At 46.4% G+C, this 27757-nt stretch overlaps 1 protein-coding gene across 4 annotated transcripts in view; it reads right to left on the reverse strand.

The window, feature by feature from the left end:
• The window catches only part of LOC118398858 (pleckstrin homology domain-containing family G member 3), a 124578-nt gene that overhangs the window by 29640 nt on the left and 67181 nt on the right, over positions 1-27757 (reverse strand). For all 4 annotated transcript variants that reach the window (XM_052471313.1, XM_052471311.1, XM_052471312.1 and 1 more), the window contains 2 exons: positions 10110-10210; positions 15-84 (listed from right to left, as the gene is read on the reverse strand). In XM_052471313.1, coding sequence (XP_052327273.1) covers positions 15-84; positions 10110-10210 — 171 coding nt within the window. The remainder of the gene's footprint in view (positions 1-14; positions 85-10109; positions 10211-27757) is intronic.

Here is a 27757-nt window from a genome sequence, read left to right on the forward strand (position 1 = left end):
AGAATTGCACTAACCTTCATGACGAAGCACCTAGCGATGGCAACAGGGTCGTTGTCACACATATCTAAGGACTGCAACAGTTCACTGCAACACAGAGGTCAGAGATCAAAGATGAGGCCTGGTTACATCAAATGGCAAATTATACAGGTATGACTTTTGCAAATATATTGCAGATATCGTAGTGCTGTACATTTCAATCACACAAACCAAAGCAGCATTTACTTCAGGCTTTTGTTGACAACTCCCTGAAATGCTACATTTCATAATCAATACTAGAAAAAGAGATGTGGTTAAATATTGTTGTGTGTCCATCTGGTCTTCAGGCCCAAAGTTGTTTGCTTTGGAGCGTCGAGAGCCATGATCACAGGGAAATGGGTAGAGAGACAATCTTCCAGCGTTGGGAGTTCGAATCACACTGAACTAGATGGAGACACAGGACCGGTCAGTACCACAAACAGAACAGATGGAACCCAGACCGCAGCCATGTCCTACCACAAGACCGCACGCCATGTCCTTACCACACAGACCGCACGCCATGTCCAGATGAAACTGGACCGCACGCCATGTCCTACCACAACCGCACGCCATGTCCCCCAATTACCCATTTCAATATGATCATATTCGCCATGTTTCTCACCATTTCATTTGAGACCGGACGCCATGTCCTATCTCTGGACGGGTTGAAAACACAGCAAACCCAGAAGCACAGGAGGTTGGTGGCACACCAGGACGGGCTGTCCTGGTATCACATGCTTTCCAGGGGTTTGATGTCATTCCATTTGCTCTGTTCCGGCAGTAATGAGGCGGTCAACCATTTTTCCTACCACACAAGACACAGCAAACCCAGACCGCACGCCATGCCCACTACCACTTTGGGTAGTTGGTACAGTACTGACCTCACGCCATGTCCTACCACACAAGACACAGCAAACCCAGACCGCACGCCATGCCCTACCACACAGCATAATAGGAGACCGCACGCCATGTCCTACCACAAAGAGACACAGCAAATGGCAAATTATACAGACCTTTTGCAAATATATTGCGCCATGCCCTACCACACCCAAACCGCACGCCATGTCCTACCACACCCTGAGACACACAGCAAACCCAGACCGCACGCTTAAATGTCCTACCACACCCAGACCGCACGCCATGTCCTACCACACCCAGACCGCACACCATGCCCTACCACACCCAGACCGCACACCATGCCCTACCACACCCAGACCGCACGCCATGCCCTACCACACCCAGACCGCACGCCATGTCCTACCACACCCAGACCGCACGCCATGTCCTACCACACGAGAGACACAGCAAACCCAGACCGCACGCCATGTCCTACCACACCCAGACCGCACGCCATGTCCTACCACACCCAGACCGCACGCCATGCCCTACCACACCCAGACCGCACGCCATGTCCTACCAGACCCAGACCGCACGCCATGTCCTACCAGACCCAGACCGCACGCCATGTCCTAACACACACAGCAAACCCAGAGACACAGAAAACCCAGACCGCACGCCATGTCCTACCACACCCAGACCGCACGCCCTATGTCCTACCACACCCAGACCGCACGCCATGTCCTACCACACCCAGACCGCACGCCATGTCCTACCACACCCAGACCGCACGCCATGTCCTACCACACGAGAGACACAGCAAACCCAGACCGCACGCCATGTCCTACCACACCCAGACCGCACGCCATGTCCTACCACACCCAGACCGCACGCCATGCCCTACCACACCCAGACCGCACGCCATGCCCTACCACACCCAGACCGCACGCCATGCCCTACCACACCCAGACCGCACGCCATGCCCTACCACACCCAGACCGCACGCCATGTCCTACCACACCCAGACCGCACGCCATGTCCTACCACACGAGAGACACAGCAAACCCAGACCGCACGCCATGCCTACCACACCCAGACCGCACGCCATGTCCTACCACACCCAGACCGCACGCCATGTCCTACCACACCCAGACCGCACGCCATGTCCTACCACACCCAGACCGCACGCCATGTCCTACCACACCCAGACCGCACGCCATGTCCTACCACACGAGTGACACAGCAAACCCAGACCGCACGCCATGTCCTACCACACCCAGACCGCACGCCATGTCCTACCACACCCAGACCGCACGCCATGTCCTACCACACCCAGACCGCACGCCATGCCCTACCACACCCAGACCGCACGCCATGTCCTACCACACCCAGACCGCACGCCATGTCCTACCACACCCAGACCGACACAGCAAACCCAGACCGCACGCCATGTCCTTACCACACCCAGACCGCACGCCATGTCCTTACCACACCCAGACCGCACGCCATGTCCTACCACACCCAGACCGCACGCCATGTCCTACCACACCCAGACCGCACGCCATGTCCTACCACACCCAGACCGCACGCCATGCCCTACCACACCCAGACCGACACATGTCAAACCCAGACCGCACGCCATGCCCTACCACACGAGACACAGCAAACCCAGACCGCACGCCATGTCCTCACGCCATGCCCTACCATGTCCACCACACCCAGACCGCACGCCATGTCCTACCACACCCAGACACAGCAAACCCAGACCGCACGCCATGTCCCTACCACACAGCCAGACCGCACGCCATGTCAAACCACACGAGTGACACAGCAAACCCAGACCGCACGCCATGCCTGCCCTACCACACCCAGAAACCCAGACCTCACGCCATGCCCTACCACACCCAGACCAGCAAACGCCATGTCCTACCACACCCACACCACGCCATGTCCTACCACACCCAGACACAGCAAACCCAGACCTACCACGCCCAGATCGCACGCCATGCCCTACCACACGAGACACAGCAAACCCAGACCGCACGCCACATCACGCCATGCCCTACCACACGAGACACAGCAAACCCAGACCGCACGCCACATCACGCCATGCCCTACCACACGAGTGCTGCTGCCAACACACTGACACTGACTCAACTCCAGCCACTTTAATAATGAAGGGAAATGGTGTAAATATATCACTAGCCACTTTAAACAATGCTACCTAATATAATGTTACATACCCTACATTATTCATCTCATATGCATACGTATATACTGTACTCTACATCATCGACTGCATCCTTATGTAATACATGTATCACTAGCCACTTTAACTATGCCACTTTGTTTACATACTCATCTCATATGTATATACTGTACTCGATACCATCTACTGTATCTTGCCTATGCTGCTCTGTACCATCACTCATTCATATATCTTTATGTACATATTCTTTATCCCCTTACACTGTGTATAAGACAGTAGTTTTGGAATTGTTAGTTAGATTACTTGTTGGTTATTACTGCATTGTCGGAACTAGAAGCACAAGCATTTCGCTACACTCGCATTAACATCTGCTAACCATGTGTATGTGACAAATACAATTTGATTTGAGTGACACAGCAAACCCAGACCGCACGCCGCATCACGCCATGCCCTACCACACGAGAGACACAGCAAACCCAGACCGCACGCCACACCACAGAATGCCTTACCACACGAGACACACAGCAAACCCAGACCCCACATCACGCCATGCCTTACCACACGAGACACACAGCAAACCCAGACCTCACGCCACATCACGCCATGCCTTACCACACGAGACACACAGCAAACCCAGACCTCACGCCACAGAATGCCTTACCACACGAGACACACAGCAAACTCAGACCTCACGCCACAGAATGCACGCCATGCCCAACCACCTCACGAGACACACAGCAAAACCCAGACCTCACGCCACATCACGCCATGCCCTACCACACGAGACACACAGCAAACCCAGACCTCACGCCACAGAACGCCATGCCTTACCACACGAGACACACAGCAAACTCAGACCTCACGCCACAGAATGCCTTACCACACGAGACACACAGCAAACTCAGACCCCACATCACGCCATGCCTTACCACGAGAGACACACAGCAAACCCAGACCTCACGCCACATCACGCCATGCCTTACCACACGAGACACACAGCCACTTCAGATGGGCAAACCAAAACTTACCATCCACAACCACTGGAGTAGCAAAAACAGTCCCCCGATAAGACTAAACAATCAGGGGACAACAACAGACAGATGTCAGTTTGGTGCCCTAAACAGACACAGGCCTCTGTCTTCACATCACGCCTTTGCCCTATCACAGAGTTTAGCCATAAACCCAGACACATGAGTTATTTAGGACATGGGTTTTACCACAGTGACAGATTGGTAGAGGCAGTATGGGCAAACCAAAACTTACTCATCCACAACCACTGGTAAGCATGAACCATGATCTCCCTTTAGCAAACAATCAGGGGACAGCATGAACCATGATCTCCCTTTAGCATTGGAAGCATGATCTTCAACCTTTAGCATTGAGTTTGATCTCCCTTTAGCATTGGAAGCATGATCTCCCTTTAGCATTGGAAGCATGATCTCCCTTTAGCATTGGAAGCATGATCTCCCTTTAGCATTGGAAGCATGATCTCCCTTTAGCATGGGAAGCATGATCTCCCTTTAGCATGGGAAGCATGATCTCCCTTTAGCATGGGAAGCATGATCTCCCTTTAGCATGGGAAGCATGATCTCCCTTTAGCATGGGAAGCATGATCTCCCTTTAGCATGGGAAGCATGATCTCCCTTTAGCATGGGAAGCATGATCTCCCTTTAGCATGGGAAGCATGATCTCCCTTTAGCATGGGAAGCATGATCTCCCTTTAGCATGGGAAGCATGATCTCCCTTTAGCATGGGAAGCATGATCTCCCTTTAGCATGGGAAGCATGATCTCCCTTTAGCATGGGAAGCATGATCTCCCTTTAGCATGGGAAGCATGATCTCCCTTTAGCATGGGAAGCATGATCTCCCTTTAGCATGGGAAGCATGATCTCCCTTTAGCATGGGAAGCATGATCCATGATCTCCTTTAGCATGGGAAGCATGATGATCTCCCTTTAGCATGGGAAGCATGAACCATGATCTCCCTTTAGCATGGGAAGCATGAACCATGATCTCCCTTTAGAATGGGAAGCATGAACCATGATCTCCCTTTAGCATGGGAAGCATGATCTCCCTTTAGCATGGGAAGCATGATCTCCCTTTAGCATGGGAAGCATGAACCATGATCTCCCTTTAGCATGGGAAGCATGAACCATGATCTCCCTTTAGCATGGGAAGCATGCATGATCTCCCTTTAGCATGGGAAGCATGAACCATTATCTCTCCATTTAAGCATGAACCATTATCTCCCTTTAGCATGGGAAGCATGAACCATCTCCCTTTTGCATGGGAAGCATGAACCATGATCTCCCTTTTGCATGGGAAGCATGAACCATCTCCCTTTAGCATGGGAAGCATGAACCATGATCTCCCTTTAGCATGGGAAGCATGATCTCCCTTTAGCATGGGAAGCATGAACCATGATCTCCCTTTAGCATGGGAAGCATGATCTGATCTCCTTTAGCATGGGAAGCATGAACCATGATCTCCCTTTAGCATGGGAAGCATGATCTCCCTTTAGCATGGGAAGCATGATCTCCCTTTAGCATGGGAAGCATGATCTCCCTTTAGCATGGGAAGCATGATCTCCCTTTAGCATGGGAAGCATGATCTCCCTTTAGCATGGGAAGCATGAACCATGATCTCCCTTTAGCATGGGAAGCATGAACCATGATCTCCCTTTAGCATGGGAAGCATGAACCATGATCTCCCTTTTGCATGGGAAGCATGAACCATGATCTCCCTTTTGCATGGGAAGCATGAACCATGATCTCCCTTTTGCATGGGAAGCATGAACCATGATCTCCCTTTTGCATGGGAAGCATGAACCATGATCTCCCTTTTGCATGGGAAGCATGAACCATGATCTCCCTTTTGCATGGGAAGCATGAACCATGATCTCCCTTTTGCATGGGAAGCATGAACCATGATCTCCCTTTTGCATGGGAAGCATGAACCATGATCTCCCTTTTGCATGGGAAGCATGAACCATGATCTCCCTTTTGCATGGGAAGCATGAACCATGATCTCCCTTTAGCATGGGAAGCATGAACCATCTCCCTTTAGCATGGGAAGCATGAACCATCTCCCTTTTGCATGGGAAGCATGAACCATGATCTCCCTTTTGCATGGGAAGCATGAACCATGATCTCCCTTTTGCATGGGAAGCATGAACCATGATCTCCCTTTTGCATGGGAAGCATGAACCATGATCTCCCTTTTGCATGGGAAGCATGAACCATGATCTCCCTTTTGCATGGGAAGCATGAACCATGATCTCCCTTTTGCATGGGAAGCATGAACCATGATCTCCCTTTTGCATGGGAAGCATGAACCATGATCTCCCTTTTGCATGGGAAGCATGAACCATGATCTCCCTTTTGCATGGGAAGCATGAACCATGATCTCCCTTTTGCATGGGAAGCATGAACCATGATCTCCCTTTTGCATGGGAAGCATGAACCATGATCTCCCTTTTGCATGGGAAGCATGAACCATGATCTCCCTTTTGCATGGGAAGCATGAACCATGATCTCCCTTTAGCATGGGAAGCATGAACCATGATCTCCCTTTAGCATGGGAAGCATGAACCATGATCTCCCTTTAGCATGGGAAGCATGAACCATGATCTCCCTTTAAAATGGGAAGTATGAACCATGATCTCCCTTTAGCATGGGAAGCATGAACCATGATCTCCCTTTAAAATGGGAAGTATGAACCATTATCTCCCTTTAAAACGGGAAGCATGAACCATGATCTCCCTTTAAAATGGGATGCATGAACCTTAAATGTTACAGGGACAATTTGGGTAAAAGATGAAGATAAATTCCTGATGAGCACCAGTTACACTCTGAAGTACAGCTATTGGGCATCGATGGTGAAGAAGCAGACAGGTAAAGAGCTTCAGGCCAATCACACCTCAGAACAGAACAGCTCATATCTCTTTTCTCCCTGAGGGGGAAACACACCATCAGTACATAATTGAACAAACCAACCGTTATGGGGTTAAATAAGATTCACCCAGTAACCACGCCAACAGGACAAATGGCTTTTCTATCTCTAACCAGGAGTTAGAACAACACAGGAATCAACAGAGTTACTTTGTTCCAGACAGGATGCCCTTTGGTTGTAGGGTGAGATCCACAAAATAACATGACACTTCAAGTCATCAACCATCCCTTGACTGTCAGTTGGGAGAAGATGTGTAGGTATACTTCTATAACATAACCGTAGGGCCGGGACGATACCAGTATCGCAATACTCATTAGCATTAAGGCAAGGAAACAAAACATGAAGCGGATTTAACTTCTTTAGGAAAACAGCCCTAATGTTGGAAACAAACATCATCATGTCGTCATCCAGAGTCACATGTGTTTACTTTCCAAGCTACAGCATAACACAATATTTTACATACAGCGGGTTGTTAAAGGACCAAAGAGTTCGGTCTGCTTCGTTTACATTTTTGCCCTGGAAAAAACATGACGATACTGCTATCGAGAAACAGAGAAACAGAATGTAAGCTCGCCAGATCAGGATGGTGGTACGAGGCTAGTGAGCACCAATATTCCATGTGCAAGCCTCTCAATCCCTTTTCACACAAATTCCAGACACACACACTTTATTTCAGGTGCTTTCTTATGAGCCACCACTCTACAAAATAATAATTAGGTAGGAAGTGTCACTGTGCAATGAAATTCATAGAGTTTATCATCTATACCAGTCTGCCTAAAACGGAACAGATATCCATCTTGATTTGCTGGCTCGTTGCAATACTTATATACAGTACACAACCAAAGTTGTTAGAGGATGTACTCTACTGTGTACAAAGGCCTCTGAACAGTGACCCTGACTAAAGGTGCTACTGAATGATCCTACTTATTCTCCATAGGCAGGGCTTGAAAATGCTTATTTTGGTGCTACACCTCATTGAAATACTACAGCGTGGGTTTTGTGTTTTATTCCAGTGACCCTGGGGCGAACATGGATGACTTTCGTTAGAGGACATTGGGGAAAAAAACATGTCGTGTGGCCAATGAATATAAAGCACAAGGCCATTTTCATTGTGCTTACTTAATGTCAGACGTCATATGTGCTACTGCAGTAGTAGGGGAAAGGGGAGGCTACCGGTGTACCATCTTCGACTTCAGGGAGTATTGTATGTCATCGTAAATCAAAGTTAAAAAGGACAGGACCCACCACTAACAAACATTGTTGTGGATGCTGGAGCATAGATGGGACTCTCTAATCTCAGGCACTGTAGGATAGCATTGGGTAGCCTGGACACGACCCACCACTAACAAACAGTAGGAGTGTGGTGACGTTACTGGTCATGAGGCCAGCTATCTTTAGCACACAGCTTTTGGTGTTCAGATGCTTCAGTGAATAAGAGGACGAGAGAGTAGCTATTTGTATGTGTGTGTGCCCACAGACATTGTTTTGGGAGGCAGTGTGGTTAAATTATTTATTTTTCCTAAACACAGGACTTGGCCCCTGTTCACTTGCAACCCAAATCTCTCTCTTGCTCTGATAGGCCTCTGTGGGTCTCTGGCTCTAGATCTGACACACTAATACAATTGGGCCTTTCAGTGCACAAAGGACCACTGTCAACACAGGCGGGCCTTCTGTAAACTGCTCCCCGGCACCATGAACCAACTGTGGTGTACAAAACCATTGAAGACAAATGATGAGAGTGGTAGCCTGACACAAAAGTGTAACCGAGTAAATATGCTGTTTCATTGTCTACTGGAGCGAGACGTGCAAAGAACGTGTGTCTGTTGTAGGCATGCGTGTGTTAACATGTGTCTGTTGCAGGCATGCGTGTGTTAACATGTGTCTGTTGTAGGCATGCGTGTGTTAACATGTGTCTGTTGCAGGCATGCGTGTGTTAACGTGTCTGTTGCAGGCATGCGTGTGTTAACGTGTGTCTGTTGCAGGCATGCGTGTGTTAACGTGTGTCTGTTGCAGGCGCATGCGTGTGTTAACGTGTGTCTGTTGCAGGCGCATGCGTGTGTTAACGTGTGTCTGTTGCAGGCGCATGCGTGTGTTAACGTGTGTCTGTTGCAGGCGCATGCGTGTGTTAACGTGTGTCTGTTGCAGGCGCATGCGTGTGTTAACGTGTGTCTGTTGCAGGCGCATGCGTGTGTTAACGTGTGTCTGTTGCAGGCGCATGCGTGTGTTAACGTGTGTCTGTTGCAGGCGCATGCGTGTGTTAACGTGTGTCTGTTGCAGGCGCATGCGTGTGTTAACGTGTGTCTGTTGCAGGCGCATGCGTGTGTTAACGTGTGTCTGTCTGTTGCAGGCGCATGCGTGTGTTAACGTGTGTCTGTTGCAGGCATGCGTGTGTTAACGTGTGTCTGTTGCAGGCGCATGCGTGTGTTAACGTCTGTCTGTTGCAGGCGCATGCGTGTGTTAACGTCTGTCTGTTGCAGGCGCATGCGTGTGTTAACGTCTGTCTGTTGCAGGCGCATGCGTGTGTTAACGTCTGTCTGTTGCAGGCGCATGCGTGCGTTAACGTCTGTCTGTTGCAGGCGCATGCGTGCGTTAACGTCTGTCTGTTGCAGGCGCATGCGTGCGTTAACGTCTGTCTGTTGCAGGCGCATGCGTGCGTTAACGTCTGTCTGTTGCAGGCGCATGCGTGTGTTAACGTCTGTCTGTTGCAGGCGCATGCGTGTGTTAACGTGTGCCGTAAACGCCAACATCAAATCCATAATTGTAAATGTGGTCTTCCAAGCGCAGCAATCAACATTTTCATTAGAGCAATTTCACCCATCAAATCAGGCACATTAATTCTGAAATTCTCCTCTTGTAAATATTGAATGAACGTGACTGACTCTGAGAATCCTTACTTGTGTTGTGTTAAGGACACAATTGTTTCATCAATAGTTCAATAGAATTGCCGTGACAATGTAAATGGTGTTAATCCGTGTGTAACTGTACTGGGGAAAACAGTCACTCACTCATTCTTTCATTCATTCAGTCGTTCACTACTTCGTACAGTAATTCATTACATCCTCACAAGGATAAGAGAAATGAGTTAGTCAGTGGCTCACCTGTTGAACTCGTAAATGTCCTCGATGTTTCCAAACAGGGCACACACCTGTTCTGGTCTAATGGGTAGGTCTGCCTGGTCGATGATGTGGGCCAGGTAGTCCTGCAAGGCAGATAGTCACAATTCACCTGACTACATCATGACGCAAAAGTCTCAAACGAAAAAAAAAAGTGGATTCATTTACTTTTATGCCTACATTTTAGTATGGACTTTCCACTTTTCAGCAATGAGCATTTTAGGTCCACACACTATCTACTAAATAGAGTCTAACTAACTAGCACCTTGTTCATGAAACATGCTCACACCTAGTCTTAAAAACCCAGGTACGCTACATTTTCCCCCCGTATTTTCAAAGCGCTATGGACACCTATCAAATCACAACGCTTTGTTTTAAAGTCCAATCACCACAGGGATTTATTTGGTATAAATGACTTGGTAAGAATGGGTACTTCGGAGCCACATATAGATAGTACCTCAAGCATATGGGGCGGCAGGGTAGCCTAGTGGTTAGTGTTGGTCTAGTAACCTAAAGGTTGCAAGTTCGAATCCCTGAGCTGACAAGGTACAAATCTGTCATTCTGCCCCTGAACAAGGCAGTTAACCCACTGTTCCTAGGCAGTCATTGAAAATAAGAATGTGTTCTTAATTAACTGACTTGCCTAGTTAAATAAAATACATGATTTTGTTTTGTACTTTTGTCAGACTTTTCATCACGTATCTCTGTGGTGTTTGCATTCTGTTTCTATGAGAAACAAAAGGATGGGAATGTATCAGGGACATCTCACTGTCTTTGACATGTATATGCAGTCTGATAATACTGTAACACAAGAAATGAGGGAGGACAGAAATACAGGAAAACTGGATTGCAGAAAGAGACATTTGTGTAGGAGTATGGCTAACGGTGGAATGTTTCTCTTAACCTTTATTTAACCAGGTAGGCAAGTTGAGAACAAGTTCTCATTTACAACTGCGACCTGGCCAAGATGAGGCAAAGCAGTTCGACACATACAACAACAACACAGAGTTACACATGGAGTAAAACAAAACACACAGTCAATAATACAGTAGAAAAATAAGTCTATATACAATGTGAGGTGAGATAAGGGAGGTAAAGGCAACAAAAAAAGACCATGGTGGCAAAGTAAATACAATATAGCAAGTAAAACACTGGAATGGTAGATTTGCAGTGGAAGAAAGTGCAAAGTAGAGATAAAAATAATGGGGTGCAAAGGAGCAAAATAAATACATTAAAGAGGTAGTTTTTTGGGCTAAATTATAGGTGGGCTATGTACAGGTGCAGTAATCTGTAAGATGCTCTGACAGTTGGTGCTTAAAGCTAGTGAGGGAGATAAGTGTTTCCAGTTTCAGAGATTTTTGTAGTTCGTTCCAGTCATTGGCAGCAGAGAACTGGAAGGAGAGGCGGCCAAAGAAATAATTGGTTTTGGGGGTGACCTGAGAGATATACCTGCTGGAGCGCATGCTACAGGTGGGTGATGCTATGGTGACCAGGTCACAGTGGTGGGTATATATGGGGCTTTGGTGACAAAATGGATGGCACTGTGATAGACTGCATCCAATTTATTGAGTAGGGTATTGGAGGCTATTTTGCAAATTACATCGCCGAAGTCGATGATTGGTAGGATGGTCAGTTTTACAAGGGTATGTTTGGCTGCATGAGTGAAGGATGCTTTGTTGCGAAATAGGAAGCCAATTCTAGATTTAACTTTGGATTGGAGATGTTTGATGCGAGTCTGGAAGGAGAGTTTACAGTCTAACCAGACACGTAGGTATTTGTAGTTGTCCACATATTCTAAGTCAGAGCCGTCCAGAGTAGTGATGTTGGACGTGTGTGTCACTAAGCATGACATTATAGACATAGGCATGACATCACAATGCAGGAAAGGGTATAAAAGCCCAAATCCACCAGTACTGATTCAGTAGAGTGACAGAGGGCCGTTGGTACATAGAATTAGGATTCTTAAGAGCAATACAATCTGATCTCTATGCGTTGGTAAGTACCTTCATCTGACTTCAGTAATACCTTAACGCTGTGTCCCAAATGGCACCCTCTCTCCTAAATAGTGTACTACCTTTTATCCGGGACAGCCCACAGGGCTCTGGTCAAAGGTAGTGCACTATACAGTCTGGTAGTGCACAACCATAGTCTGTTTTATATGAGGATTTTTATTCACTCTTTATTGCAAATATTCAGATAACTGCCTATAACTTTCACCAGTGACTAAAATAAGAAAAAAGGTAGCTAGTGATTTAAAAACTACAAATATATATTTATAGTTTTTAAATCACTAGCTACCTTTTTTCTGTATATGTGTATACAGTACAGCAGGCAAGTGTTTGTCTCTGATTAGGCCTAACTGTTAAGGTGGCACTGGATACAAATCCTATGAAATGGTTTTCTATATAATTCAATGGGGCAGAATACAGGACTCTATTGTGATGCTCAGCTGGTCAGCGTAGGCATGACATTAGAATGACATCACAATGCGTCATGAGGTCAAACACAAAATCCCAAATCCATTACTGATTCAGTCACAGACAGTTAGCTGGAGTGACTGGATGGTGGTGAGTAGACATGTCTTCAATGTCTTACTAAAACTCCACTACTGGATAAATAGGAAACAGAGAGCATTGTGGTTACATTACATGTTTTAATAATTAAACTTCTTGTAAAGTAATATAGTTGGTTTAGGGGAACAATGGCTAGTGTAAAGAAACTGCATCTTAAAGCAAAGGATTCATATGAGGAATGAACCAATCAGAATATGTGGGTGTGGTCACAGATGTCAAAGTTTAGGTTAGTGGTGGGGCTCGTTATTCGTACATGCATACTGTAGAACTGCTCATAGGCTCTTGGTGATGATTGTGTTCTTTGCATCCTCTCTCTATGGAGATACATGGGATGTGTCTTGTGTGAATGGTGTATTAAGCCTATATGTTATGAGAGTGTTGTATTTACAGTACTAGTCAAAAGTTGACACACAAGCTTTTTTCTTTATTTTTACTATTTTCTTGTTAGCTGCTTTTCCTTCACTCATTCCAAACCATCCACCTTGGGTTGAGGTCGGGTGATTGTAGAGGCCAGGTCATCTACCATTATTCTACAATGTAGAAAATAACAAAAATAAAGGAAAACCCTTGAGTAAGCGTGTCCAAACTGTTGACTGGTACTGTACATGTTCTGTTACTCCTGCTAGAAGAATGGCAAATGAATCGAGCAGTCCTGACCTAAGGGTCAAAGGTCAGAGAGGACTCACGGATAAAAGAGAGGATGGGTCAAAGAGAGCAGAGAGCACCAAGGAGAGGTGCAATATCGTACTCCATAAAGAAATGGAGAGCAGGTGGGAGGAGAGAGAGACGGAGAATCAGCGTCTGAAAGATAAGCTCCGCCGGATGGAGGAGGAAGAAGCAGAGCAGGCTCAGGAGGCCGTGCAAAGCCTTCTGGAGAGGTGCAAAAATACGGTCAAGAAAGAGAGAGAGAAAAGGACTCAGCTGGTTGAGAGGGCCAGGACCATGATCCAGGAGGAGACCAACAGAAGGACAGAGTTGGAGGAAGAGCTACGGAAGATGAAAGAAGGACAGCTGGAGAAACTCCAACAAATCAAAAGGAAGATAGAGATGCACCTTAGAAAGAATATGGAAGAGGAGTTTGAAGGACGACTACAGGAAGCTATTCAAGAGATTGAGAGGAAGAAAAATGCTGAAATTGAGTGGTTCAAGGAGGAGCAAAACCTGAAAGACTATGATCTCCAGCTGAGACAGACGAGGATCATGAAAGCTGGAAGAGAGCATCAACAACCGTCTGAGATGCTAAGATGGCAGGCAAGGCAGACATTATGACCAAGATTATGATGATGTTATATGATGACAATAACAATGACTTTACATGAGTATTATGATGATTATTATTGAATAGCCGAATAGAGATCGTAATTGCAATTGTTGTTAATTTAGTATTAACATTTTGAATGACAGAAAGTGATTGAGAAAATGAGAGCCCAGAGCCTGACAGAGCAACAGGTGGAGGGTGATCAGGCTGCGGCAGAGCCCCAGGGACTCATCGTGTGCAAGCCCAGGCCCCGGGCCGACCTCACACCACAGTCCTGGCTCCAGACCCAGACTGACCAAGCTCCGGAGCCCAACCAGGATTTAGAGCCTGAGATGGCTGCCGAGGCTCAATGTATAGTGATGGACATTGAGCTTGATGACAACGAATGGATCGATGTAGATGTTGCCTACAAGGAGAGGATCGTCCATTCGTCGGAGATTGAAGATGCCAAGCAGAGGCTCCTCAAGGAGGCAGAGGAAGCTGAGCAGAAGGCTCAGGCCGAGGAAGCTGAGCAGAAGGCTCAGGCAGAGGAAGCTGAGCAGAAGGCTCAGGCCGAGGAAGCTGAGCGGAAGGCTCAGGCCGAGGAAGCTGAGCGGAAGGCTCAGGCCGAGGAAGCTGAGCGGAAGGCTCAGGCCGAGGAAGCTGAGCGGAAGGCTCAGGCCGAGGAAGCTGAGCAGAAGGCTCAGGCCGAGGAAGCTGAGCGGAAGGCTCAGGCCGAGGAAGCTGAGCGGAAGGCTCAGGCCGAGGAAGCTGAGCGGAAGGCTCAGGCCGAGGAAGCTGAGCAGAAGGCTCAGGCCGAGGAAGCTGAGCAGAAGGCTCAGGCCGAGGCCTTTGAGATCGAACGTCAGAAGATCATTGTGGAACTGAAGAAAAATCACAAACAGTTCCTGGTGGATGAAGATGAAGCGAGAGAGGAAGAAGAGAACCCAGAGGGCTCAGATTGCTCAAGCCTCCAGACCGAGACCAGTGACGAAGAGGACAAGGACTTCCAAGATGAGGCAGGAAAAAAAGCGTTCAAACACAGCAAGTGCAGAAGGGCGGTGTACTGGCTGAACAAAACAGTAAGACCAAACCACGAGACAAAGATCAAGAAGACCTTAGTAAATGAGGAAAAGAAAGGGGACCAGTTGGTCATCAAAGGCAATTTAGACCGAGGCATGACCTGTGCTATGTTTGAGCAGAAAAAAAGGGCCACGCTGCTGATGGCAATGGAAGAACGAAAGAAGGTAGAGGAGGAATGGTTGAGGAGCCAAAGGGAAAAGTCCCAGAAGAAGCAGGCCAAGAGGCAACAGAAGATGGAGCAGTCCAACACCCAACCCTATCCAAAACAGGTACGATTCTCAGGGTTCGACCTCCTGTTGAATACGTATGCGTCATTTGAGCATTTCATATATTATTACAAAGTAGATCCTCTTGAAGGGTGCAAATTAACTGCCAGAATCAGACAACATGAAGGTAAATGTAGCACTGATACTTCTGAGGTAGTGAAATGGGTTAAGGTTTATTTAAAACCAATGTAAAATAGTTTTTTTGTGCATTAGGGAGCCTCAAAACAGTTATGGGTTTTCTAGCTCAGAATTAGTCCCCGAAGTTAGCACTAATGACATTAATATCCTGAAAGAGCTAATAATACAGACAGCAAAGTTCCATCCTGATTAAACTAATGTCAATTTTTTTTCTCCTATTGTCCTCTATTGGGGGTGAAAGTCTGCCAGACAGAAACTTCTCCCCTAACTGCAGATGCCAGATCACTTCTCCCCTCCCGCCCCTCCTTCAAGCCTTTCTTTTTCCGTCCCTCCTCCTTTTTTCACATCACTGAACATTTGAACAGCCCGAGTGAGCGCCACACACACACGCACACACACACTAATTTCTTTACTTTTTCTACTTTGACTAATAAAGCCTATTTACCTAAATACTTTTTTTGATTCATTGCCTCTATTTTTATTTTTTATCTACCCTGATTGTCTCTATATTATTTGTTTGTATCTAACCAATACATGTCAAAGTTCAAACATAAATAACAAATTATTCTGAGAAACTGTGTGAAACGCCATTTAAGTATGTTTTGAAAATTCATACTGTAGTTACTGTACCATTCTCTGGATGATGATTGACAGGACCTGCCACGTTATGCTCAGGACCTGCCACGTTATGCTCAGGACCTGCCAAGTTATGCTCAGGACCTGCCACGTTATGCTCAGGACCTGCCACGTTATGCTCAGGACCTGCCACGTTATGCTCAGGACCTGCCACGTTATGCTCAGGACCTGCCACGTTATGCTCAGGACCTGCCACGTTATGCTCAGGACCTGCCACGTTATGCTCAGGACCTGCCACGTTATGCTCAGGACCTGCCACGTTATGCTCAGGACCTGCCACGTTATGCTCAGGACCTGCCACGTTATGCTCAGGACCTGCTACGTTATGCTCAGGACCTGCTACGTTATGCTCAGGACCTGCCACGTTATGCTCAGGACCTGCTACGTTATGCTCAGGACCTGCTACGTTATGCTCAGGACCTGCTACGTTATGCTCAGGACCTGCTACGTTATGCTCAGGACCTGCTACGTTATGCTCAGGACCTGCTACGTTATGGTCAGGACCTGCTACGTTATGGTCAGGACCTGCTACGTTATGGTCAGGACCTGCTACGTTATGGTCAGGACCTGCTACGTTATGGTCAGGACCTGCTATGTTATGGTCAGGCTTTTACATTCGTCCGTAGACTGAAATCTGTATATACACAAAGGAGCAAATAGACCCTTTTGCAAACTGCTTGACAAGTCGGCATTATTTTAGGTTCTGGGTTGATCTCATAACTAAAACCTCAACGATTATTTTGACATCTGAACTTGGTCATGAGACAATATAACATATGCAAGGGACAGCATAAGTGTGTGTGTTTGTGTATTGATATGCCACTTTGTGCTAAAATAAATACTCAGAGACCCTCCAGCTTCCAGTTGCAGCACTTCCATAGTCATTCCGGTTAGGTGGAGGTGCGCGTGTGCGTGTGCGTGTGTGTGTGTGTGTGTGTGACAGTTAGTCATCCATCCACTAGAGGGTGTGAGTGAACAGCATGGTGAAATCTGACATGTCTCGTTTTTGTCTAGCAGTTCAAAACGCACCGAACAAAAGACAGTAATCATCATGCAGGTTGACCAAAATAACGCTGTTAGCACCACGTAACAGTCAGCTTCCAATTTGGCGCAAGCGAACGCAAAAGGTATCCGCTTTACTCAGTGTAAGCAAGCGTCAGAGAGGGGCTTTGTACTAGATCTGTGATGTTATGCTTAACATGCTGCATTTTGTTAATCCTCCGGGGAATGGGATGCAGTCCAACCATCTGCAGACATTATAGCACACTCAACGAGGATAAATAACAGATCTACGTGCTTTAACCCAAGTGGTCAACTCAGGTCAAAGGGATCATACGAGGTGAACAGAGAACACCAGCGAGACGAGAGATGCTCCAACCACGCCGCACATCATGACGGTTGTCTAAACATTTGAGTTTCGTTGTACCATAATCTAGGCCCAAAACAGGTTTTTGAAGCACACAACATTGTTCAGTCTGGTGAATTGAGGTTAGATAAAACTAAACAAAAGCTTATTGTTTACAAGCGCACACACACAGGTCGGCGGGGGCATGTACATTCGTCTCGGTGTTCATCTTCGAATGCAAATCTTCATTGGAATAGTTCATTACACAATGACGTGTGCAAAATTCCCCCTTGTCCAAAAACACACCCACCTAATCCTTCTTAAATACACAAAACATGTTATCCAACAGATGCACATGATCAACTTTTATCTTATAGTATGTACTGTACCAATTTACTTACACAAACACACACACACAAAGGGCACACACACATTCGGGCAGGTACGTACAAACAAGTGTAAACTAGGCTGTGGTGGAGGCGTGTTAGATTCCAGTTGATCTGAAATGCAGTCAAGGTATAATCAGAAAAGCAGATCAGACCTCAGATGGAGGATTAGCTCAGAATGTTCAGCCGTCTATTTACACTTTCATTTCTAAATCCAACACACACCACTCCACACTGTTAGTATCTAAACAGCTACACCCCCACGAAATAAAGCAAGATACTAATATCAATATGTTTTAGTTCGATTTCCTTCTCGTTTGGTATGTGGAATTGGAGACAAATGGGAGGGGAGTTGCTGTGTGGGAGATAGAATGATGGTCAAAGATAAAAGGTTAAAAAATATATATTTAAAAAAAAGTCTAAATAAAACAGTGAAAAGTACATTTGAATGACACTAAGTGGCAGTGTTTTTACAGCTAAGGCCGGTTTGCCTGAGGCTGATGCCATGCAGGTGTTTGTACACATACAAGAACACACACATACATGTAATAGTGCCAGACATGCACACAAACATATACAATTGCTGTTACGATTTAAGTTGTCCTTGATGTCTGTTGTTTGAAATGTATTTAAATGTTATTTCTAGCATTATTGTTTGCCGTTTTCTTCTGTCTTTTTCTCTTTAGTTCATTCTCTTGGTTGCTGGTGCATTGGGGGGTTATTGGGGGTGGGGAATGGAATGAATTGTATTTGTTATTTTCCTGGGGGGACCTTGGAGGGTTCGGGTTCACGTTTTTTGTCCTGCTGGTAGATCGGTCAACATGCCCCTGAGCAGGGCATTGACCCTGGATGCTTCTGTGTGTCGCTCTGAATGGGAATCTGTTGGATGACTGGTGTGATGTAGTTGTTGGATGACTGGTGTGGTGTAGTTGTTGGATGACTGGTGTGATGTAGTTGTTGGATGACTGGTGTGATGTAGTTGTTGGATGACTGGTGTGATGTAGTTGTTGGATGACTGGTGTGATGTAGTTGTTGGATGACTGGTGTGATGTAGTTGTTGGATGACTGGTGTGGTGTAGTTGTTGGATGACTGGTGTGATGTAGTTGTTGGATGACTGGTGTGATGTAGTTGTTGGATGACTGGTGTGATGTAGTTGTTGGATGACTGGTATGGTGTAGTTGTTGGATGACTGGTGTGATGTAGTTGTTGGATGACTGGTGTGATGTAGTTGTTGGATGACTGTTGGATGACTGGTGTGATGTAGTTGTTGGATGACTGGTGTGGTGTAGTTGTTGGATGACTGGTGTGATGTAGTTGTTGGATGACTGGTGTGATGTAGTTGTTGGATGACTGGTGTGATGTCCTTCTGTAGCTCAGTTGGTAGAGCATGGCGCTTGTAACGCCAGGGTAGTGGGTTCGATTCCCGGGACCACCCATACGTAGAATGTATGCACACATGACTGTAAGTCGCTTTGGATAAAAGCGTCTGCTAAATGGCATATTATTATTTTTTTGGATGTAGTTGTTGGATGACTGGTGTGATGTAGTTTTTGAGCAGCTTCACTGCAAGTATATTGTTTGTTTAGAATATTCAATAAAATAAAAAAATAAAAAACACTTACCTAATCCTTCTTAAATACACAAAATGTGTTATTCAACAGATGCACATAATCTCAAGGTTTACCTTATAGTATGTACTGTACCAATTTACTTACACAAACATAGGTACCTACACACATGGGAACACACACACACAAACGGGCACAAACACACACATCCCCAAAAGAGGACACACACCTATACACAGTGGGGCAAAAAAGTATTTAGTCAGCCACCAATTGTGCAAGTTCTCCCACTTAAAAAGATGAGGCCTGTAATTTTCATCATAGGTACACTTCAACTATGACAGACAACACGAGGAAAAAAATCCAGAAAAATCATTGTAGGATTTTTAATGAATTTATTTGCAAATTATGGGTGGAAAATAAGTATTTGGTCACCTACAAACAAGCAAGATTTCTGGCTCTCACAGACCTGTAACTTCTACTTTAAGATGCTCCTCTGTCCTCCACTCGTTACCTGTATTAATGGCACCTGTTTGAACTTGCTATCAGTATAAAAGACACCTGTCCACAACCTCAAATAGGTTACACCCCCCCCCCAAGTAAAGCAAGATACTAATATCAATATGTTTTAGTTGGATTTCCTGCTTGATCACGGGTTATCGTTTAGTGCCCCCCTTCTGTTCAATGCCTGCAACGCTTCCCTGGTGGCTCACTGAGGGAGGTCTCCTGTTCCCTTACTCCCTGTAAATCAAGCCTTTCCTCAGTCTGACATCAGACAACCTGCTCCTTGGGGACTACTTTCTCTCATCTATTCAACACATGCTGGTGATGTAGACACACACAAACACACACACACACAAATATGAAAAGGAAAAAGAAAAAAGAAAGAGCGAGCGAGAGCGAGAGAAAGAAAGAAAAAGTGGAAGAGAAAGAGAAAGAAATACTTGTTTTCCTCACCTCTGGTCCTCATGGGAGGAAGCAAACTTTCTAGAGTGAAGTGTGTTAGTGTTTCCTTCTCTGTCATATTAATGCTCATGGGACAAGAGTATGCAGGCAACAATGGAAAGGATGCATATTGGGCTAAGTTAGCGTCGCTCACTGATGACACCTTCCCAGAAACCTAAAATACTGGCCGACCCCAGGCTAGTGCTAATGTCAGTGGATTCATGGGTATGCTGTATGGTTGGGAACACTGGTTTGAATCTCGAGTCGACCGTGGCAGACAAGGATCCTGTTACATATGGTTGAATGGATAATGGGGTGGGGTGGGGTAGTGGTTGGAGTCGTGCCTGAATACACTGACCTATTTGGTGCAAACGTAAACAAGTCAGCATATTTCAACAAAAACGTACATCACCAATTTTAACGAATGAATATACAGGCAATCCACACCCAAATGGAGTTATGGTATCCGCTCATCAAATACAGTGGAGAAATGGTGTCAGTGGAGATGTCATTTACAGCACCGTGGACTAAAGCCCACGGTGAAATCAGTTCTTTCTGCTTCGACGGAAAAGTCAACATTCCCCCGAATGTGGAACACCGCTTCGGATTGTGTGTTACACAGCTCATTTTCCAATCTTACGGATTTACCTCACCCAGGCATACTTTTGCTAAAACATTTCCAAGTTCACAGGGAAATTCCAGCTCATGCGAAACCCGCACACGTACAATGTATCGTTTTACATCTCTGAGCCAGTTAAAGAGGCTCGAATGAAAATCAAACCAGGCACCATGGCCAGCACCCAAAACCGTCAAAGAGGGAATTGTGATAAATACTGGAATAGTAAGTATGGGTTTTCTCCATTGGTGAATGGTCAGGTAAGATCCTGGACGATTGTGAAGTCATCTTTTTGTGGGTGGAGGGGGATAGTATAGGAGTGCCCAGGGTTGGCGCTGTGTGGTTAGTTAAATAGATTTAGGGACCCTGCTGCTGTTGTTTGATATCTATAGAGAGGCCCTACCTTACATCCTCCAACAACTCAAGCTTGAAGAGAATAAACCTTTGTCATTTCAGTGAGAAAGTAAAAAGGTGTCTTGTGCCTTTCACACATAAATCAACCCATGCACGTTACCACTGACAGCAGGTTCTTCAATTAAGTCAAACAAATGTTAAGTCAGAGATACTAGAACAGTCTGCAGCACCCGGCCTCACACTACTAGAATCTGAAGTCGAATGTCTACTGTTGGCTGATGATCTGGTGCTTCTGTCACCAACCAAGGAGGGCCGACAGCAGCACCTAGATCTTCTGCACAGATTCGGTCAGACCTACATCTCAGTAAGACAAAAAATAACGGTGTTCCGAAAAAGGTCCAGTCACCAAGACCACAAATACAAATTCCATCTAGACACCGTTGCCCTAGAGCAAACAAAAAAACACACATACCTCGGCCTAAACATCAGCGCCACAGGTAACTTCCACAAAGCTGTGAAGGAGCTGAGAGACAAGGCAAGAAGGACCTTCTATGCCATCAAAAGAAACATACAAGTCGACATACCAAATAGGATCTGGCTAAAAATACTTGAATCAGTCATAGAGCCCATTGGCCTTTATGGTTGTAAGGTCTGGGGTCTGCTCACTAACCAAGAATTCACAAAATGGGACAAACACCAAACTATGACTCTGCATGCAGAATTCTGCAAAAATATCCTCAGGGTACAACGTAAAACACCAAATAACGCATGCAGTGCAGAATTAGACCGATACCCACTAATTATCAAAATCCAGAAAAGAGAAGCTTAATTCCCTACAGAGAGATGAACTTGGAGAAGAGTCCCCTAAGTAAGCTGGACTTGGAGCTCTGTTCACAAACACACCCCACACAGACCCAGGACAGAAACACAATCAGACTCAACCAACTCATGGGAAAACAGAAAGATAAGTAAATACTTGACACACTGGAAAGAATTTACAAAAACAATGGAGCAAACGGTCACGCTATTTTGTCCTAAACAGAGAGTACACCGTGACAGAATACCTGACCACTGTGACTGACCCAAACTTAAGGAAAGCGTTGACTATGTACAGACTCAGTGAGCATAACCTTGCTATTGAGAAAGGCCGCTTTAGGCAGACCTGGCTCCCAAGAGGAGACAGGCTATGTGCACACTGTCCACAAAATGAGGTGGAAACTGTGCTGCACTTCCTAACCTCCTGCACAATGTATGACCATGTTAGAGAGACATATTTCCCTCAGATGACACAGATCCAAAGTATTTGAAAACAAACAAACAAACATTTTATGAACTCCCCTACCGACGGGGTAAAATACCAGTGTGCCATCACAGCAGCACGATTTGTAACCTGTTGCCACAAGAAAAGGGCAACCAGTGGCCAACGCCATTGTAAATACAACCCATATTTGTAGATTTATTTTCCCTTTTGTACATCGTTAAAACATTGTATATAGACAATGACATTTGAAATGTCTTTATTCTTGTGGAACTTCTGTGAGTGTGATGTTTACTGTTCATTTGTATTGTTTATTTCACTTTTGTTTATGATCTACTTCACCTGCTTTGGCAATGTTCACATATGTTTCCCATGCCAATATAGCTGTTCAATTGAATTGATACATTACAGTGATATAGTCTGAGCAGATGCTTCTGATCCTCTACTTGTGAGGTAGTCAAGTTCCAACTCCAGCCTAACAGGCTAACAAAGATTTTCATCCAGACTTGCAAAAACTGAGCTAGAGCATTGATGGTGGTGTGGGGTCAAGGTCATGAAGTAGGGGGAACTTTCCCCTAGAGACACTAATTGAAGGTCAGTTTAGCATTTTCCCACATAATGTATTGAGGGACGGTGCTCACCCTAGACTTGTGCCGACAGGCAACTTTTACCCCGTGCAGGAACTACAGTATGGGACATAGGACTACTTCTGAGGCAGACTTGGGTCATTGATACCGATTGGCTAATCTGGGGTTCTGAGCAATAATTTCATAGGTTTACCATGTTGATGGATCAGTTGCCACGCAAATGACATGGGAGATTGTATACAGAGTTCCTGAAGGTCGCTAATACCATGTCAAGTTAGCCGAGAGCTCTACAGACCGAAATCAGTTTCTTGAGTGGGATCTTGCTCTTTTAAAAAAATCAAGTACTCCAACCCTAGCCCAATCAAGTACTCCAACCCTAGCCCAATCAAGTACTCCAACCCTAGCCCAATCAAGTACTCCAACCCTAGCCCAATCAAGTACTCCAACCCTAGCCCAAATCAAGTACTCCAACCCTAGCCCAAATCAAGTACTCCAACCCTAACCCAAATCAAGTACTCCAACCCTAACCCAAATCAAGTACTCCAACCCTCAACTCCAACCTAGCCCAATCAAGTACCCTAGCCCAACCTCCAACCCAAAACCCTAACCCAAATCAAGTACTCCAACCCTAACCCAAATCAAGTACTCCAACCAAGTACTCCAACCCGAGCCCAATCAAGTACTCCAACCCTAGCCCAATCAAGTACTCCAACCCTAGCCCAATCAAGTACTCCAACCCTAGCCAATCAAGTACTCCAACCCTAACCCAATCAAGTAATCCAAGTACTCCAACCCTAGCCCAATCAAGTACTCCAACCCTAACCCAGCCCAATCAAGTACTCCAACCCTAACCCAACCAAGTGCTCCAACCCTAACCCAACCAAGTGCTCCAATCAAGTACTCCAACCCTAACCCAAGCCCAATCAAGTATTCAAACCCTAACCCTAGCCCAATCCCAATCAAGTACTCCAACCCTAACCCAATCAAGTATTCCAACCTAACCCAAGCCCAATCAAGTACTCCAACCCTAGCCCAATCAAGTACTCAACCCGAGCCCAATCAAGTACTCCAACCCTAACCCAATCAAGTATTCCAACCCTAACCCAAGCCCAATCAAGTACTCCAACCCTAGCCCAATCAAGTACTCCAACCCTAGCCCAATCAAGTACTCCAACCCTAACCCAATCAAGTACTCCAACCCTAACCCAATCAAGTACTCCAACCTAGCCCAATCAAGTACTCCATCCCTAGCCCAATCAAGTACTCCAACTCGAACCCAATCAAGTATTCCAACCCTAACCCAATCAAGTACTCCAACCCTAGCCCAATCAAGTGCTCCAACCCTAGCCCAATCAAGTGCTCCAACCCTAGCCCAATCAAGTACTCCAACCCTAGCCCAATCAAGTACTCCATCCCTAGCCCAATCAAGTACTCCAACTCGAACCCAATCAAGTATTCCAACCCAACCCTAGCCCAATCAAGTACTCCAACCCTAGCCCAATCAAGTGCTCCAACCCTAGCCCAATCAAGTGCTCCAACCCTAGCCCAATCAAGTACTCCAACCCTAGCCCAATCAAGTACCCAACCCTAACCCAAATCAAGTACTCCAACCCTAACCCTAGCCCAATCAAGTACTCCAACCCTAGCCCAATCAAGTGCTCCAACCCTAGCCCAATCAAGTGCTCCAACCCTAACCCAATCAAGTACTCCAACCCTAGCCCAATCAAGTACTCCAACCCTAACCCAAATCAAGTACTCCAACCCTATCCCAATCAAGTACTCCAACCCTAGCCCAATCAAGTACTCCAACCCTAGCCCAATCAAGTACTCCAACCCTAGCCCAATCAAGTACTCCAACCCTAGCCCAATCAAGTACTCCAACCCTAACCCTAGCCCAATCAAGTACTCCAACCCTAACCCTAGCCCAATCAAGTACTCCAACCCGAACCCAATCAAGTACTCCAACCCTAACCCAATCAAGTACTCCAACCCTAGCCCAATCAAGTACTCCAACCCTAGCCCAATCAAGTGCTCCAACCCTAGCCCAATCAAGTGCTCCAACCCTAGCCCAAATCAAGTACTCCAACCCCTAGCCCAATCAAGTACTCCAACCCTAGCCCAATCAAGTACTCCAACCCTAGCCCAATCAAGTACTCCAACCCTAGCCCAATCAAGTACTCCATCCCTAGCCCAATCAAGTACTCCAACCCTAGCCCAAATCAAGTACTCCAACCCTAGCCCAAATCAAGTACTCCAACCCTAGCCCAAATCAAGTACTCCAACCCTAGCCCAAATCAAGTACTCCAACCCTAACCCAAATCAAGTACTCCAACCCTAACCCAAATCAAGTACTCCAACCCGAGCCCAATCAAGTACTCCAACCCTAGCCCAATCAAGTACTCCAACCCTAGCCCAATCAAGTACTCCAACCCTAGCTCAATCAAGTACTCCAACCCTAACCCAATCAAGTAATCCAACCCTAACCCTAGCCCAATCAAGTACTCCAACCCTAACCCAACCAAGTGCTCCAACCCTAACCCAATCAAGTACTCCAACCCTAACCCAAGCCCAATCAAGTACTCCAACCCTAACCCAATCAAGTATTCAAACCCTAACCCTAGCCCAATCCCAATCAAGTACTCCAACCCTAACCCAATCAAGTATTCCAACCTTAACCCAAGCCCAATCAAGTACTCCAACCCTAGCCCAATCAAGTACTCCAACCCGGCCCAATCAAGTACTCCAACCCTAACCCAATCAAGTATTCCAACCCTAACCCAAGCCCAATCAAGTACTCCAACCCTAGCCCAATCAAGTACTCCAACCCGGCCCAATCAAGTACTCCAACCCTAACCCAATCAAGTACTCCAACCCTAACCCAATCAAGTACTCCAACCCTAGCCCAATCAAGTACTCCATCCCTAGCCCAATCAAGTACTCCAACTCCCCAATCAAGTATTCCAACCTAACCCTAGCCCAATCAAGTACTCCAACCCTAGCCCAATCAAGTGCTCCAACCCTAGCCCAATCAAGTGCTCCAACCCTAGCCCAATCAAGTACTCCAACCTAGCCCAATCAAGTACTCCATCCCTAGCCCAATCAAGTACTCCAACTCGAACCCAATCAAGTATTCCAACCTAACCCTAGCCCAATCAAGTGCTCCAACCCTAGCCCAATCAAGTGCTCCAACCCTAGCCCAATCAAGTGCTCCAACCCTAGCCCAATCAAGTACTCCAACCCTAGCCCAATCAAGTACTCCAACCCTAACCCAAATCAAGTACTCCAACCAAGTACTCCAACCCTAGCCCAATCAAGTACTCCAACCCTAGCCCAATCAAGTACTCCAACCCTAGCCCAATCAAGTACTCCAACCCTAGCCCAATCATGCACTCCAACCCTAACCCTAGCCCAATCAAGTACTCCAACCCTAACCCTAGCCCAATCAAGTACTCCAACCCTAACCCAATCAAGTACTCCAACCCTAACCCAATCAAGTACTCCAACCCTAGCCCAATCAAGTACTCCAACCCTAGCCCAATCAAGTACTCCAACCCTAGCCCAATCAAGTATCCAACCCTAGCCCAATCAAGTACTCCAACCCTAGCCCAAATCAAGTACTCTAACCCTAGCCCAATCAAGTACTCCAACCCTAGCCCAATCAAGTACTCCAACCCTAGCCCAATCAAGTACTCCAACCCTAGCCCAATCAAGTACTCCAACCCTAGCCCAATCAAGTACTCAACCCTAGCCCAATCAAGTGCTCCAACCCTAGCCCAATCAAGTACTCCAACCCTAGCCCAATCAAGTACTCCAACCCTAGCCCAATCAAGTACTCCAACCCTAGCCCAATCAAGTACTCCAACCCTAGCCCAATCAAGTACTCCAACCCTAGCCCAATCAAGTACTCCAACCCTAGCCCAATCAAGTACTCCAACCCTAGCCCAATCAAGTACTCCAACCCTAGCCCAATCAAGTACTCCAACCCTAGCCCAATCAAGTACTCCAACCCTAGCCCAATCAAGTACTCCAACCCTAGCCCAATCAAGTTACTCCAACCCTAGCCCAATCAAGTACTCCAACCCTAGCCCAATCAAGTACTCCAACCCTAGCCCAATCAAGTACTCCAACCCTAGCCCAAATCAAGTACTCCAACCCTAGCCCAAATCAAGTACTCCAACCTAGCCCAAATCAAGTACTCCAACCCTAGCCCAAATCAAGTACTCCAACCCTAGCCCAAATCAAGTACTCCAACCCTAGCCCAAATCAAGTACTCCAACCTAACCCAAATCAAGTACTCCAACCCTAGCCCAATCAAGTACTCCAACCCTAGCCCAATCAAGTACTCCAACCCTAGCCCAATCAAGTACTCCAACCCTAGCCCAATCAAGTACTCCAACCCTAGCCCAATCAAGTACTCCAACCCTAACCCAATCAAGTACTCCAACCCTAACCCAATCAAGTGTCAACCCTAACCCAATCAAGTACTCAACCCTAACCCTAGCCCAATCAAGTACTCCAACCCTAACCCAACCAAGTGCTCCAACCCTAACCCAATCAAGTACTCAACCCTAACCCAAGCCCAATCCCAATCAAGTACTCCAACCCCTAACCCAATCAAGTATTCCAACCCTAACCCAAGCCCA

This window comes from Oncorhynchus keta, chromosome 19 (genome assembly GCF_023373465.1).
Source record: "Oncorhynchus keta strain PuntledgeMale-10-30-2019 chromosome 19, Oket_V2, whole genome shotgun sequence".
NCBI classification, from domain to species: Eukaryota; Metazoa; Chordata; class Actinopteri; order Salmoniformes; family Salmonidae; genus Oncorhynchus; species Oncorhynchus keta.